This window comes from Saccopteryx bilineata, chromosome 1, assembly GCF_036850765.1.
Source record: "Saccopteryx bilineata isolate mSacBil1 chromosome 1, mSacBil1_pri_phased_curated, whole genome shotgun sequence".
NCBI classification, from domain to species: domain Eukaryota; kingdom Metazoa; phylum Chordata; class Mammalia; order Chiroptera; family Emballonuridae; genus Saccopteryx; species Saccopteryx bilineata.
Genome location: NC_089490.1, coordinates 306,243,717 through 306,260,343, shown reverse-complemented (window position 1 = coordinate 306,260,343; position 16,627 = coordinate 306,243,717). Strand labels below are relative to the sequence as shown.

Here is a 16,627-nt window from a genome sequence, read left to right as displayed (position 1 = left end):
GCATCATAGAGAAGGGATGTAAGCCATAAAGTTTCCTTCACAATCTTCTCTCTCACATTGTCCAGGGGGCCCTTTTATAATGGCTAAATTTAAATAATACAATTTGATTTAGAATTTGGAACAAAACATAGTTTTTCTTCTAGGATGCATGACTGGTTTAGAGAAGATGAAAATTTGAAGATCAATGTTAAAAACATCATCTTTCTAGAAAGCTGTTATATCTAAAAAATTCAGTTATAGAATGATTATACCAGTCAAAAACATAATGGTTCTCTAGATACTGGACTTAACAGACAAACTTAACATATGATTAAAAAACTTCCTTTAACCAGTCTGTATGTCACCACCTTATTCTGTCAGTCAGTCTGGACTCCTCCAGGAGATTTTTTTCTATTGCACCCATACTCCAAGGGTCAGAATAATCATCTGCCTACAGTGGACAGCAGTATCTCTTACTGGCTACCACCCTGAAGGCACTATGAAAACCATCAGAGAGGCAGCACTTAGCGACAGAAGGAACATCTGGAAACTGAGAGGGAATCTCTTTCATTAAAATTTACCCACAATGCCTGACCAGGCGGTGGCTCAGTGGATAGAGCGTCGAACTGGGATGCCGAGGACCCAGGTTCGAGACCCCGAGGTGCCAGCTTGAACGTGGGCTCATCTGGTTTGAGCAAAAGCTCACCAACTTGGACCCAAGATGCTGGCTCTAGCAAGGGGTTACTCGGTCTGCTGAAGGCCCACGGTCAAGGCACATATGAGACAGCAATCAATGAACAACTATGTGTTGCAATGCACAACAAAAATCTAATAATTGATGCTTCTCATCTCTCCATTCCTGTCTGACTGTCTGTCTCTGTCTATCCCTCTCTCTGACTCTCTCTCTGTCTCTGTTAAAAAAAAAAAAAAATTTACCCACAAGTTCTTACCAGCTGCTTGCCCCGGATCACAGCCATATGCACATTCTTCAGTGACCCATCATCATCCTCAAACACTTCTGCTGACCACAAAGCGCAGTTCACATGTGTCCACTCATTTTGGCCAATATATAGCAAACGGCCAGCATCCTATGAAACAGAGATTTCTTTTTTCTTTAAAGAATATTTTGTCAGCCCTGGCTGGGTAGCTCACTTGTTTAGAGCACCTTCCTGATGCACCAAGGTTGAGGGTTCAATCCTCAGGGCACATAAAGAATCAACCAATGAATGCATAAATACGTGGAATAACAAATCAATGTCTCTCTCTCTGTCTCTCTACCCTCTACCCTCTTTTCTCGAAAATCAATAAATAAAAATTTTAAATAGACTATTATGTCAAGGAAAGTTTTCTTGTATTTGCTTTACCTGACAAGTTCAATAAATTAATTAAAATCCTTTAACTAAACACACACACACACACACACAATCACACTTCTTTTTTCTTTTTCTTATTTTTATTTATTAATTTTCAGCAAGAGAAGGAGAGAGCGAGAGATAGAGAGATAGGAACTGTATGTGCTGCTCCTGTATGTGCCCTGACCAGGGATCGAATGAGCAACCTCTGTCCTTCGGGATGATGCTCTTTACCGAGCTATCTAGCTAGAGCATACTTCTTTTTTCAATGTTTCAGTTTCCACTTCTCTCCTTTCTGATAACCTTTTCCAGACTGAAGGTAATTTATAAACAAAGAATTTAAAAACAAGCTATATACGTAACTTTATAAAAATGCACTGACTTCTTTAAAACCTTATTTCAAAGCCAATTCTCTCTGCTTGCACTAAATAAGGCTTTACATACATTATTTTCTTTAGTTTTCATAACTATTCTGAGATAGGTATTATTATTATTATTATTATTATTATTCCCATTTTAAAGATGAGACTGAGGGTCAGAGAGGTGAAAGCTCCTTGCTCAGGTCAATAACATAGAAATGTATGCAAGCAGCTGGCCCAAACTGAGGATCTTAACCATTCTGCTATATTACATTCAACACAGGTTACTTAATATGCAACTTATATTTTACTGACTTTCATAGTCTTTTTGAGGAACTTACTGTAGAAATGATTAGACATCAGTAGATTAAGGCAAATAAATCTCTTAATAAGTTTTATTGATACATTCTTAAGGACAGAGAGAAAAGGAAAAAGAGGGAAAAAAAGAGAAACATAGATTTGTTGTTCCACTCATTAATGCATTTGTTGGTTGATTCTTCTATGTGCCTTGACTGAACCTTCTTCTATTGAACCTGCAATCCTGGTATATTGGGATGATGCTCCAAACAACTGAGCTACCTGGCTAGGGCCAAGGCAAATCATTTTTTAAATCAACTAAATCAGTTATAGAAAAAGCCCCACATTTCACAAACTCAGTGATAAACATCCATTAAATGAATGATACCCAGTCATCAAGTTTAGACACAAAGGACAAATAGTTCACTCTGGGTATCTAATAAGTAGGACCCAGATATTCCAAGGTACTTACATTAGCACTGTCATCACCATACATCAAACACAATGCACATTGTCTGTTATCTTCTATGCCTGGGGGTGGGTTTAGCTCTGGACTATCTTCTCGACTCCTATCAGTACCTTGTAATCCAAAAGACATCCAGTTAAAATTGGCAATACTAATTTTGATTACCAGAAAAAAAAAAGAAAACAATTCAGCTTAAATAGCCTATAAAATGAACATTTTCACAACAGGTTCAAAGTCATGCTCTCTCACCTATAGCTGTACATCCTATATAAAACAATGTATATAAATTCCTTGTTAACATCCCAAGTGAAGCAAAAATAATGATTTTATTACATTTAAGGATCATCTGAAAAGTTTTATGCAAGGATATTAAGTTTGTATTTAAAGTCAATCATCTATGCCTAGAGAAATGGGTCATGACTCTTCTTTGGCGCCTTACTCAGAATTGGTGGTGTAGGAGGGTGCAGAGGAGTTGGTGAGTCCGGTTCTCCAGGCCCTTTCGGTTTGGGAGCTGGAATGATTTTCTTCGTTAGAGGAGGCTGCTCAGTGTGGCTGTTTTCCTCTCGCTCCTGCCACTGAGCATAATTATGGTCAAGTGAAGGTGGAAGCACTGCGTTTGGTAACATCCCACTGCTGAAAATAATCGATTTAACAAGTATTTATTGAACCCCTATAATATTCCCAGAACTGTACAAAATAATGAAATTCTTGATATCATCAGGTCTTGGCCCCATGCACAAACCATTCCCAGTATATAAGAACAAGTCACAATTTGGAAACTGCCTGCATACACAAGACTTTATTATTTTTAAAAAATATAATTTCAATGTGTGGCTCTTGGTTAAACTTTCAGAAACAAAAAAATTTACTGGAATAAAACTTTAGGGTTAAACATGGAGACTCAAGAGAGGTAGAGAGTACCATTTGAACTGAATAAAATACAACCCAATTACAATAGATTATGATAAACTCTGTTGTCTCAAAGTCAGCACTGAGAAAGCATTTTAAATTTACTTTTAATTTTTTTTTTTGTATTTTTCTGAAGATGGAAACGGGGAGGCAGTCAGACAGACTCCCACATGCGCCCAACCAGGATCCACCCGGCATGCCCACCAGGAGGCGATGCTCTGCCCATCTGGGGCATTGCTCTGATGCAACCAGAGCCATTCTAGCGCCTGAGGTAGAGGCCATAGAGCCATCCTCAGCGCCTGGGCCAACTTTACTCCCATAGAGCCTTGGCTGTGGGAGGGGGAGAGAGAGACAGAGAGGAAGGAGAGGGGGAGGGGTGGAGAAGCAGATGGGCGCCTCTCCTGTGTGCCCTGCTGGGAATCGAACCCAGGACTCCTGCATGCCAGGCCAACGCTCTACCACTGAGCCAACCGGCCAGGGCAAATTTACTTTTAATATTAAAACCTAGCCTAAAAAACCTCAACCTAGAAACTTAAGAACTCTGACTTCTAGCTGATGAGAAGTAAGAAGTAATACAGAATTTACTTACTTGCTCGATACTTTATTTGGCTCCCAAAACCTGGACTTTTTGACACTGAACCATGGAAATACACGTTCCATTTGCTAACAGAAAAATGAACAAAATGTAAACATGTGAATATTCACATAGAAAACACAAAAAACCCAACAACTTCACACAATTCTGTCAACATGAGGATGACACAAGGCCTCAATGGACCAGATCCATCTATTCTGGTGTCCTTGCCAACCTCTTCCCAAAGAATCAGATCAATTAAACAAGAATATGTTTTATACACATAGCAAAGCAAAATGTAGAAGAGAAAGTCTTATCTGGGGTAATTATCCCCAGATAAGAATTAAAAACATGAACTATTAATATCATTCACCCGAATAAAGAAGGACTTGACCATGCTGTTAGCTTTTTTAATCTCTGGCTGCCCTCCATCTGAATTAATGGCTGCTTGAATGATCTTCACGATATCGTCACTGAACTCCAACTGTATACAAAAAGAAAGCATGAATTATTCATAAAACAGTGCAGTTCTAAAACCACTTTCTTTTCCCTCCTTAGTCATCCAACACAGAGGTCCAACAGGAAATTAATACTGTATTTTCATACAATGAAGTTTCTCTTCAAAGGAGTTATTTGAGACTCAGTTCACAATTAACTTGTGGCAGTCAAGAGATGCAAGGCTAATAAGAAAGAATGTAAATAAATTAGCTGTATCATAGTAAGTTACTCAAATATGACCACAACTTTGGTTTTTGTTGTTGTTTTACTAGTGAGAGACAGACAGAGAGAGGAACAGACAGGAAGAGAAAGATGAGAAGTATCACTCATAGTTGAGGCACTCTTAGTTATTCATTGATTGCTTCTCATATGTGCCTTGACCAGGGTGCTCCAGCCGAACCAGTGACCCCTTGCTCAAGCCAGCAACATTGGGCTTCAAGCCAGAGACCACGGGGTCATGTCTATGATCCTGAGCTCAAGCTGGTGACCCCACACTCAAGCTGGTGAGCCCACACTCAAGCCAGCGACCTCAGGGTTTTTAACCTGGGACCTCAGTATCCCAGGTCAATGTTCTATCCACTGCGTCACCACTGGTCAGGGAGGACCATAACTTTTTATTCAAACTAAAATGAGTAAACAACCGAAGAGCAAATATGCACCATGAGTTAACAAACATTTCCTAGAGGTTTATTTTTGCAGTGCAGATTGAGAGAGAGAGAGAGACAGACAGACAGACAGACAGGAAGGGAGAGAGATGAGAAGCATGAACTCATAGTTGCATCATTTTAGTTGTTCATTGATTTGCTTCTCATTCCTTTATAGCTCTAAAACCATAAAATTAAAAGGTATCTATTTACAAATGAATATCTTATATAGAAAGACATTATTCAGATGTTATCTCCAAAGGGTCAAATCAATAACTTTACATGATCATTTTTCCATAAAGTTTTAATATAAAAATGACAAATATAAACATAACTTTCAGAGAACTCAGATGAAAGCCAAATAAAAATAACCATTTTAAGACAGTATCTTCCCAATCATAACTTATCTTCTGAAACACAGAGCTAAACAACTCACCCATTTTTAGGTATTATAAAGTCACATGACATTCCTAAATACAATACTAATCATCATTTAGTGCTCGCACACTGTTTCATCTTCCATAAGACCCAGAGAAGCTAAACTGGCACTTGAAATTTTGATGGTTTGCAGTAGAGACATACCACAGATGTGTAGTTCCCCTGGTCCATTTTCCTTCGGACTCCTTCTAGATCTAAAGGCTGCTGATCTTCTTGCTTGCTGACTTCAGTAAGAACTGGTGGATCAGGTCCTTCTGGGGAGCTGCGGGAAGGTATGCTCTCCTCCGTCTCAGGATTTAAATCTGGAGGCTTGGCAGCCTGTTGCCACGAAAGATATGTTTCACTGAGCTAATACTGAAAATGTGGCATCCTTGCAAATTGTATTAAAATTAATAAAGGTGGTTCTGAATAATTCATATTATAAAACTTAAAGAACATGGAAATAAGAGATATTTCCAATCACAGTCACTGGTTATGAACAAGATAGGTTCTATAGGTTTGAAAATATTTAAGTATTGATATGCACAGAAAGGTAAAAATAAATACTATGTTAAGACATCATCTGTCTGAGTTGCTTTTAATAGGTAAATTTACCTGTTCCAACTTACATAACAAATTCAACTTAAGAACAAAGCTACAGACCCTATCTCGTTTGTAGCCCAGGGAATGCCTGCATAGAAAAGGAAAAGTTAAAATGAGCCAGTTGTCTGCCCTGGCCAGATAGCTCAGATGATTACAGCATCATCCCTAGGCTCAGAGTTTGTCGGTTTGATAACCAGTCAAGGGCACAGACAGGATCAGACTGATGTTCTTGTCTCTCTCTCTCTTCCTCTCTCTAAAATCAATACAAAATAAACATTAAAAAATAAAATAAAATGAGCCAGTTAACTAACAGCACCACTAGGCTAATTTAAAAGCTTTGCTTGAATCTTCTAAGCCTAGTATGAAGAAATAGAAACTGTCTTGTTCCTTCTGAATAAGACATAAATGGCTGCTCATTTTCTTACTTAAAAAAAATTAAACTCTATTAAAAAATAAAGCAGTAGCCTAATTCTGAGTGAAAGCTATCCATGTAGTTCTTCCAACAGTACACCTTGTGTTTTCAATGCTTATAGTTATACAGTTCACAACTTGTATGGACAAAAAGTAGTGGTTTTCAAAGTGTGCCCTGAGGAGCCCTAGGGAGTTCCCACAGCCAAAGGTCTCTAAGGTCCACTATCGTCTTAGATTAGGCCACCATACTCTCTCTTACCTAGATTTCTGTAACTGCCTTTTAACCACTGTTCCTGCCTCTAGGCTCAGATCTTTTCAATCATTTCCCTCTATCCAGTCAGAATAATTTTTTTTTTTCTAAAAAGCAACTCTGGCCCTGGCTACAAAGGTTGTGGGTTCGATCCCCAGTCAGGGCTCATACAGAAACAAATCAATGTTTCTGTTTCTTTCTCTTTCTCTCTCAAAACTCAATAAAGAAAAAATATCTTTTTAGAAGTAACTCTGATTAGGTTACTCTTTTGGGCAAATTCCTCCATCGACTCTGCATAGTCTTTAGAGTGTGCAAAATCCAAATTTCTTTTAACAGCAAGGCCTTTGAAGATATGGCCCCTTCTTATTTCTTACCCCAAAGGAGGTCCTATTCTTAGCTCTAAAAATGTTATTAATGGTTTTAAGTCAAACAAGTAACTCTACAAAACTAAATAAAGCAAAACAAACAAACAAAACTCAACCAAATGAAAATCAATCCATTAGTAGGTAAAAAAAACCACGTAAGGACCAACTCTCAGAACACAAAATAAGACTTGGGCCCACCTGACGGTAGCGTAACAAGTGGCTGGTGGTCCGAGAGTTCAACAAAGCTGTCAGAACTTGCTTAAGAGAGACCTGTAGCTCTTTTTCAAGGGCCAGTCGCCACTCGGCTGGGTGCCGCTCAGTACAGTTCACACAAGTGTAGGCCACACTTTCTGGCAGATTAGATAGAATCTCATACATCTCATCTGGGAAAGCAAAAACCTACAATGTTGAGGAGCTCTGAAGAGTGGGAGAGAAGGAGAAGAGGAAACTATCCCACTGAACTTAATGTAAAACTGTATGTTGGAAGCAGTAGTAAAACTAATATCCCCTAAGAACTTACATATATTGACTTCCAAAGGGACATTATTAACATTAAACCAGGATTTGATTATTGGAGAATCAATAGGTTACAGTGCCAAAAAAGGACAGCAAGTAGATATTGCAAAGGGGTATGTTTAAGACAAACACAATCTTAACACAATGTTGTTTCTACAGACCAAAAGATACTCTTTAAAAGACTTCAAATAGCCTGACTGGGGGTGGTACAGTGAATCAGTGAATAGAGCATCAATCTAGAATCCTGAGGGCACAGGTTTGAAACCTGGAGGTTGCTGGCTTGAGCGCAGGCTCATCTGGCTTGAGCATGGGCTCGCCAGCTTGAGTGCAGGGTAGCTGGCGTGAGTGTGGGATCACAGACATGACCCCGTGGCTGCTGGCTTGAAGCCTAAGGTCGTTGGCTGGAGCAAGGGGTCACTGGCTTGGTTTGAGCCCCTCAGTCAAGGAACATGCAAGAAGCAATCAATGAACAACTAAAGTGAAGCAACTATGAGTTGATGCTTCTCATGCTCTCCTCCTGCTCTCTCACTCCTTCTGTCAAAATCAATGAGAAAAAAACTTCAACTAACTATCATAATTTTATATTTATGGTACTCTGGGGGATGTAAATGCAGTTCTAACAAGAAAGAAGAAAATTGTAATAAAAAGGCTCCAACCTTCTGTACCTGAAAGATTCTCACATTTGGAATGGACCCAGCGATCACATTTCCCACACTGCATCATCTTACTCTCATAGTCATCATCATCGTAACACTTATCACAGAGAGGGCAGAAGTTTCCTGAAAGCAAAGCAAAGATTTCAGCAGTGCTTTAGTTCACCGACCAATGACTCCAAAGTCCTTGACTTACATACATCAACCTGATCTAAACTGCGAGCCAAGATATTCTTCTTCTGAAATGATTTACAGATGCCAGCATGGATCTACTATGGAATGCTCACACACCTTTATTCTGAGCTCTCAGAATATGCCACCACTTTACCTTTACAGACCCGTTTTTTTTTTTTTATATTTTTTCCATGACAGAGAGACAGAGAGAGGGACATATAGACAGGAAGGGAGATGAGAAGCATCAATTCTCCATTGTGGCACCTTAGTTATTTGTTCATTGAATACTTCCTCATATGTGCCTTGACCAGGGGTCTACAGCAGACCAAATGACCTTGGGGTCATGTCTATGATCTCATGCTCAAGCCAGTGACCTGGCACTCAAGTCGGATGAACCCGTGCTCTAACTGGCAACCTCAGGGTTTTGAACCTGGGTCCTCCAAATCCCAGTCTGATGCTCTATCCACTGTGCCACTGCCTTGTCAGGCTTCAGACCTGTGGGGTTTTTTTGTTTGTTTTTTACAGGGACAGACAGAAACGGAGATGAGAAGCATCAATCATCAGTTTTTTGTTGTGAGACCTTAGTTGTTCATTGATTGCTTTCTCATATGTGCCTTGACCGTGGGCTTTAAGCAGACCTAGTGACCCCTTGCTCAAGCCAGTGACCTTGGCCTCAAGCTGTTGACCTTGGGGTCTCGAACCTGGGTCTTTGCATCCCAGTCTGACGCTCAATCCACTGTGCCACCACCTGGTCAGGCCAGACCTGTTTTTAAAGGTTATGAGGGAACCTGGTTGGTGGTGGTGCAGTGGATAGAATGTCAACCTGGGATGCTGAGGTCCCTGGCTTGAAACCCCAAGATCACCAGCTTGAGCATGGGATCATGTACATGATCCCAAGGTCACAGGCTTCAGCAATGGGTCACTGGTTCAGCTTGAGCCCCCACTCCTCTGTCAAGTCACATACAAGAAGTAATCAATGAACAACTAAAGTGAAGAAACTACGAGTTGATGCTTTTCTCTTTCTCTTCCTGTCTCTCTGTCTAAAATCAATCAATAAAAATTAAAAAGAAATAAATATGTATATAAAAATAAAGGTCCTGAGCTAGGTTTTACAGATAGCATAATAGAGAAAGAATGAAAGAGCTTAATCCCTCTCTCTTTTTTAAAGATTTTAGTTATTGATTTTACAGGGAGAGGAGAAAGAGGGAAGGACAGGGAGTGAGAAGTATCAGCTCATAGTTTCTTCATTTTAGTTGCTAATTGCTTGTCATATGTGCCTTGACTGGACAAGCCCAGGGTTTTGAACCAGCAACCTCAGCATTCTAGGTTGATGCTTTATCCACTGTGCCACCATAGGTCAGGCATAGAGAGAGCTTAATCTATTAAATATTATAAGGAAACATTTAAAATTTTTTTTAGTGTAACTATTAAAATAATAAACCCTTCCTTTTCCCCACAACCTAATAAAACATGTCTACTTACTATATGTAATTATCTGTGTAAAGGAAAGACAAAGATGAGAAACTCGGTAAATGTGTCAAAATGATATCCATGGTAAGATGTGTAAGATTTCTACTTTATTACACTAGAGTATTCAGTTCACCTACAAAACGAGTACAACATCTCAAAGCTGACAGAACTGGCTTCTTTCTGAGGTACCTTTAGCGAAGAGTTTGGCACAGTCGTGGCACAGTGAGAAGTCATGAGACCACTGCGCATCCCACCCTTTGCCTGGAGTTGTAGACCCACAGCTCTTGCAGCGGACACACTTGGTACAGATCTGGAAAGGAGAGAAAGAAATTCTATCGAATATTCTCAGTATCTCTTCTTACTTAAAAAGATCACTAATTTCTAGAATTGACTCTCTACTGGAATGGCTTTTTCTAATAATGAGACAAAAAAATTGTTACACTGACATCTGAAATCAAGGATATTTCTATTATAAGTTGTCCAAGCCCACAGTCCCATGACAATTATCTTTGAAATAGAGTATGTGTGTACTCACCCAAACTTTCTTTTTCTTTGTGGGTTTGGTGGGGTAGTTAGGTCCTAGGCACTCAGGGTGATAGCTGTTTCGGCACTTATTACATTCAAGCAGCTGCTATAAGAAAATACAAAGGCAAAAAGGTGGGTGGGCATCACGACCCCTTCAACTAAATACCTATTACTTCACATCCTAAGGTAAAGCTACTTGTTGAGGACAGTAGTAATCTATATTTCTCTTCAACTAAATATAGAACATCATTAAAACAGTTTATATTTCCTCACAAATTATTTACTCTTAATTAAAGCATAAGGATTTATTTCCTGCCAAAAGCATTCAGTGATGAATATTCTTATCAGATAAGATTTTATTTATTTTGGAAATTTTTCTTCTTTCTTTTCTTTTTTTTTTTTTTTACTGAGAGGGAGACAGGAAGTGAGAGAGAGGGCGAAAAGCATCAATTTGTAGTTGCTTTTACTTTAATTGTACATTGAGCTTCCCATATGTGCCTTGCTTGACCAGGGCCAAGTCAGTGTTCCCTTGTTCAAGTCAGAGACCTTGGAGTTTTCATGCCAGCGACCACTGGGCTCAAGCTATTGAGCTTTGGGATAGTGTGGACAATCCTTTGCTCAAGCCAGCAACACTATGCTGACAAGCCCACGCTCAGAGCTGGTGACCTCGGGGTTTCAAAACAGCAACAATTTTCCAGGTCGACACTTTATCCACTATGCCACCACCAGTCAGGCTACTTTTGGGATCTTACCCAATACCATGTTTTTGCTATACATAAGTCCCAAAATTAAAACACTAAAACAGGCCATTGATTATACCCAATTAAATAGTCAAAACAGACTAAGCCAAAAGAAAAAAAAAACACACAGACAGGAAATCCTAAAGTAAAAGGCAGAAATGGAACTAGAGAATAACACGTTTTGTACCTTTGTGGCTTGATGCTGCCTCCCGCAAACGTGACAGAACTTGCAGCGACGACAACACCAGTTCTCCAGCTGGTCCTCTAGAGGGCGCTCGCTCTCCTCAAGACAAAACTTGTGGAAGGGCTCACAACAGACTTGGCAATACACAAACTAGGAAAAGATGTAAACAGAAGTTGTAAAATAGCACACAGAAAATCAAACAAATCTGACCTACATACTCCAGGCTTTAGGAATAAATACATTGGTAGTTATATTTTATTTAATACATATTCATTAAGCAATGGCTATATTTTTTAATTTTTTTTTTAATTTTTATTTATTTTATTTATTCATTTTAGAGAGGAGAGAGAGAGAGAGACAGAGACAGAGACGGGGGGAGGAGCTGGAAGCATCAACTCCCATATGTGCCTTGACCAGGCAAGCCCAGGGTTTCGAACCGGCGACCTTAGCATTTCCAGGTCGACGCTTTAGCCACTGTGCCACCACAGGTCAGGCTGGCTATATTTTTTAATAAACAGCACAATATTGGGCACTATGGGAGATTTAGGGAATTGAAGTGGGAATGAAAGAATAAGTAACAAAATAAGTATAATCTGAGATTTCACAGGATATACTACGTGACATAAAATAGGTATAAACAGTCATGGAAATGGAAAGAGGAATAGGGGGAAACAGGGAGGGTTTTAAAGGTTTTCTAAAATATTCTAAAAAATTGTAATCTCTGGTTTGTCCTTTCTCTGTCTACTTTTAGAAATAAATTACTTTTGCCTGACCAGGCGATGTCACAGTGGATAGAGAGTCAGACTGGGATGCAGTGAACCCAGTTTCAAGACCCCGAGGTCACCAGCTTGAGCATGGGCTCATCTAGTTTGAGCAAAGCTCACCAGCTTGGACCCAAGATTGCTGGCTTGAGCAAGGGGTTACTCAGTCTGCTGTAGCCCCACGGTCAAGGCACATCCGAGAAAGCAATCAATGAACAACTAAAGTGCCACAATAAAAAACTGATAATTGATGCTTCTCATCTCTCTGTGTTTCTGTCTGTCCCTATCTATCCCTCTCTCTGACTCTCACTTTGTCTCTGTAAAAAAAAGAAATAAATTACTTTCGCATTAATAGTTTAAAAAATTAGCCTGACCAGGCAGTGGTGCAATGGATAGAGCATCAGCCTAGGATGCAGAATACTCAGGTTCAAAACCCGAGGTCGCTGACTTGAGTGCAGGCTCACCAGCTTGAGCAAGGGGTCACTCACTCTGCTGTAGCCCCGGTCAAGGCACATATGAGAAAGCAATCAATGAACTAAAGTGCTGCAACAAAGAATTGATGCTTCTCATCTCTCTCCCTTCCTGTCTGTCTGTCCCTATCTGTCCCTGTCTCTCCAAAAAAAAAAAAAAAGTTTAAAAAATTAGAATGAGGGTGACCCAGAATTACTGGGACAACTGATCAAACCTAAATAAGGTGCACAGATTAGATAACAATAATGTACCAATGTTATTTCCTGATTTTGATAATTATACTGTGGTTATAAGAATGTCCTTGGTTTTAAGAAATACACTGGAAAATATTTAGAGGTAAAGGACTTATGTCTGTAAATTGTTCTCAAATTATTAGGAAACAATGTGTCTACTATTAAAATGCGTGTATATTTTATTTCTTATTTTGTCACACAAATACACAAAGAGAAAAGGATAAAGCAAATGAAAAATAATAACATTAACCCTGGCCAGGCTGCTCAGGGGAAAGAGCATCATCTTGTTGCAGTGAGGTTGTGGGTTCAATTCCGGGTCAAGTCACATATAAGAAGCAAACCAATAAGTGCGCAACCAAATAGAACTAAGTGGAACAAGGATTTGATGCGTCTCACTGTCTCTCCCCACGTCTCCCTTTTGCTTTTACTCTTTCAAATGACTGGGAAAATATATATATTAACACTCTGGGTAAAGGGGGTATGGGAATTTTTTGTGCCCCTCTTGTAACTATTTTGTAAATCTAAAATCACATCAACATAAAAAACATTTCTTTAGCCTGACCAGGCGGTGGCGCAGTGGATAGAGCATTGGACTCGGAAGGACCCAGGTTCGAGACCCCGAGGTTGCCAGCTTGAGCGTGGGCTCATCTGGTGTGAGCAAAAAGCTCACCAGCTTGGACCGAAGGTCGCTGACTTGAGCAAGGGGTTACTCGGTCTGCTGAAGGCTCACGGTCAAGGCACATATGAGAAAGCAATCAATGAACAACTAACGAAAAACTGACGATAGATGCTTCTCATCTCTTTCCGTTCCTGTCTGTCTGTCCCTGTCTATCCCTCTCTCTGACTCTCGCTCTGTCTCTGAAATAAATAAATAAAAATTAAAACAAAACAAAACAAAAAAAAACCATTTCTTTAATTTGGATGGAGGTGCAGTTCATCAGCACTAGTTATGCTGCATAGGGCAATATGGGTAGGGCATTGCTCATCCTCTAACTCAGCTTTTAGGAGTTCTGTGGGATTGCTGTCCACAACTACACAATTTAAATTAGAAGGAAAACACCTGTTTGCATACTGATGCACAAATGATTCCTTTAGGTAGCATATATGTGAATGTAAAGCATTAGATTAAGTAGGAAAAGAGATATAATAACCAATTGGTGCTTGTTGATTGAGTATTCTTAGTTTTAATGATATCTAAAGCAACCCCAGCATAAAAAATACTGAAAAAACCCCCAACAAACCCTTCTGTTTGTTATACAAATATACATATCTATATATATGTATATGTACAAACACATGTATATTTAAAGTTTTATTATATAATTATACACACACACATATTTAATAATTTATCTAACTATATTCATAAGATAAATGCCTGGAGTGCAGTTGTTGGGTACAAGGGAACACCCATTTTAAAAATAAATACATATCTCTGAACAACCCTCAGAAAGAAAGAATGCAACAATTTAGATTTCCAACAACAAAGACCCATTGCCACATGATCCTTTTTTTTTTATAATTTTTTTTTTTTTTGTATTTTTCTGAAGCTGGAAACGGGGAGAGACAGTCAGACAGACTCCCGCATGCGCCCGACCGGGATCCACCCGGCACACCCACCAGGGGCGATGCTCTGCCCCTCCGGGGCGTCGCTCTGCCGCGACCAAAGCCACTCTAGCGCCTGGGGCAGAGGCCAAGGAGCCATCCCCAGCGCCTGGGCCATCTTTGCTCCAATGGAGCCTTGGCTGCGGGAGGGGAAGAGAGAGACAGAGAGGAAGGAGGGGGTGGGGGGTGGAGAAACAAATGGGCGCTTCTATGTGCCTGGGCCAGGAATTGAACCAGGGTGCCCCGCACGCCAGGCTGACGCTCTACCGCTGAGCCAACCGGCCAGGGCCATGATCCTTTTTTTTTTAATTGATTTTAGGGAAAGAGGAAGGGAAAGAGAGACAGGAACATCAATTTGTTTTCTGTATGTGCCCTGACTGGGGATTGAACCAGCAACTCCTGTACTTCTGGACAATGCTCAAACGGTTGGAGCAACCCAGCCAGGGCGCCACATGATGCTTTTTATATCATGCTTTCATTTCTAGCTTTCGGTCATCAGAAGACTCAGTATCCCCGTCCTACCATGTCTTTATTTCTTATTTTGTATGTTATATATTCCTATCCTTAAGCTTATCTTAAAAAAAGATTTTATTTGTTGAGAGAAAGAGAGAGAAAGGGGTGGTGGGAGCAAGAAGCATCAACTCTATGTGACTCAACCAGGCAAGCTTAGGGTTTTGAACCAGCAACCTCAGCATTGCATGTTGATGTTTTATCCACTGTGCTACCACAGGTCAGGCAGTTAAGTCTGTTTTTTAACTGGGTGTTAGTCCTTTTTCTTACTAATTGCTAAAGCTTTTTAGAGACAAGGGCGTTTTGGTATTCAATATAAAACAACCATCAAAAGCACCTGTTTTTCTAGAGGAACACTATATTATTTTTTTGCCCATCTTGAGACATCTAGCAGAAAGATCAGACCTCTAGTAAAGAGTAAATTTAGGCCTCACTTGTGGTGGTACACGGGATAGAGGGTCAGTTTGGAATGCAGAGGTCCTAGGTTCAAAACCCCAACGTTGCCAGCTTGAGTATGGGCTCATCTGGCTTGAGCGCAGACTCACCAACTTGAATGCAGGAACATTGGCTTGAGTGCAGGATCATTAATATAATCCCAAGGTCCCTGACTTAAGCCCAAAGTTCGCAGGCTTGAGCCCAAGGTCACTATCTTGAGCAAGGGGTCACTGGTCTGACTTAAGCCCCCCGGTCAAGGCATATATGAGAAATAATCAATGAACAACTAAGGTGACACAACTACAAGTTGATGCTTCTCATATCTCTCCTCCCTCTCCCTGTCTCTCTCTCTCTCTCTCTCTCTATCCCTCTCTCTAAGTCAGTAAAAAAAAAAAAAGAATAAATTTAGGAGATCAGACAAACTTTTCAAACTCAGTAACTTTGCTACTCTAATAAGAAGCAGATTCCTTTCTAAAAAACTTCACGAGCATTTCATTAGCTGGTTTAAATAGGGGTAGTACCTGCTGCACACCCATAAAACAATATAATGATTTTTCACCACAAATAATCTGCCATTATGCTTTCTAAGATACCAAGAAACTGACAGAATATCTCACCTCTACATGCCCACTACTGGCACAGAGAAAGCAAACCACCCTGGGTGTTATTGGAAGAGAGGTCAAGATTCCTAAGCCGCCCATCTCCCACACATTTTCTGCTTCACAGTCCTCCTGTGGAGAGAGAAGAAACATTTAAGAGTGTTATAATGACACAACTTTGGATTGAAAATAAGGATGAAAGGGAAAAATTAGAATGACATCAGAATGTCAAAAATATTTCATTTAATGAGTTCAAAAACAACTGCTGGTTTAAAAAGTTTTAGTCTCAGATAAAATGAAAAAAGGGCCATCTATTTATTGGTTCAACTCACATTAACTATAATGCAAAGATATCCTTGGAGAGAATTTCTGTTAGTTTTGCTGATTTAAGCAATCACCATCATTTGGGTTTGTTTTTTTTTAATGTTTTATTTATTTATTTATTTATTTATTGTATTTTTTTCCTGAAGTTGGAAACGGGGAGGCAGTCAGACAGACTCCCGCATGCGCCCGACCAGGATCCACCCTGCACGCCCACCAGGGGGCAATGCTCTGCCCATCTGGGGCGTAGCTCTGTTGCAACCAGAGCCATTCTAGTGCCTGAGGCAGAGGCCATTGAGCCATCCT

General features: G+C 40.0%; 1 protein-coding gene across 7 annotated transcripts in view; it reads right to left on the bottom strand.

Annotated features, from left to right (window-relative positions):
- KMT2A (lysine methyltransferase 2A) overlaps positions 1-16,627 on the bottom strand; it is a 114,827-nt gene that overhangs the window by 38,512 nt on the left and 59,688 nt on the right. For 3 of the 7 annotated variants that reach the window (XR_010727354.1, XM_066245935.1, XM_066245962.1), the window contains 12 exons: positions 16,019-16,132; positions 11,390-11,536; positions 10,473-10,568; positions 10,127-10,247; positions 8,297-8,419; positions 7,323-7,507; positions 5,661-5,834; positions 4,310-4,420; positions 3,952-4,025; positions 2,893-3,086; positions 2,460-2,566; positions 930-1,067 (listed from right to left, as the gene is read on the bottom strand). Coding sequence is in view for 6 of the 7 variants with exons in the window: in XM_066245935.1 (XP_066102032.1) it covers positions 930-1,067; positions 2,460-2,566; positions 2,893-3,086; positions 3,952-4,025; positions 4,310-4,420; positions 5,661-5,834; positions 7,323-7,507; positions 8,297-8,419; positions 10,127-10,247; positions 10,473-10,568; positions 11,390-11,536; positions 16,019-16,132 (1,584 nt within the window). In the remaining variant the exon portion in view is untranslated. The remainder of the gene's footprint in view (positions 1-929; positions 1,068-2,459; positions 2,567-2,892; positions 3,087-3,951; positions 4,026-4,309; positions 4,421-5,660; positions 5,835-7,322; positions 7,508-8,296; positions 8,420-10,126; positions 10,248-10,472; positions 10,569-11,389; positions 11,537-16,018; positions 16,133-16,627) is intronic. The other 4 variants (XM_066245953.1, XM_066245970.1, XM_066245943.1 and 1 more) reach the window with 3 other exon arrangements.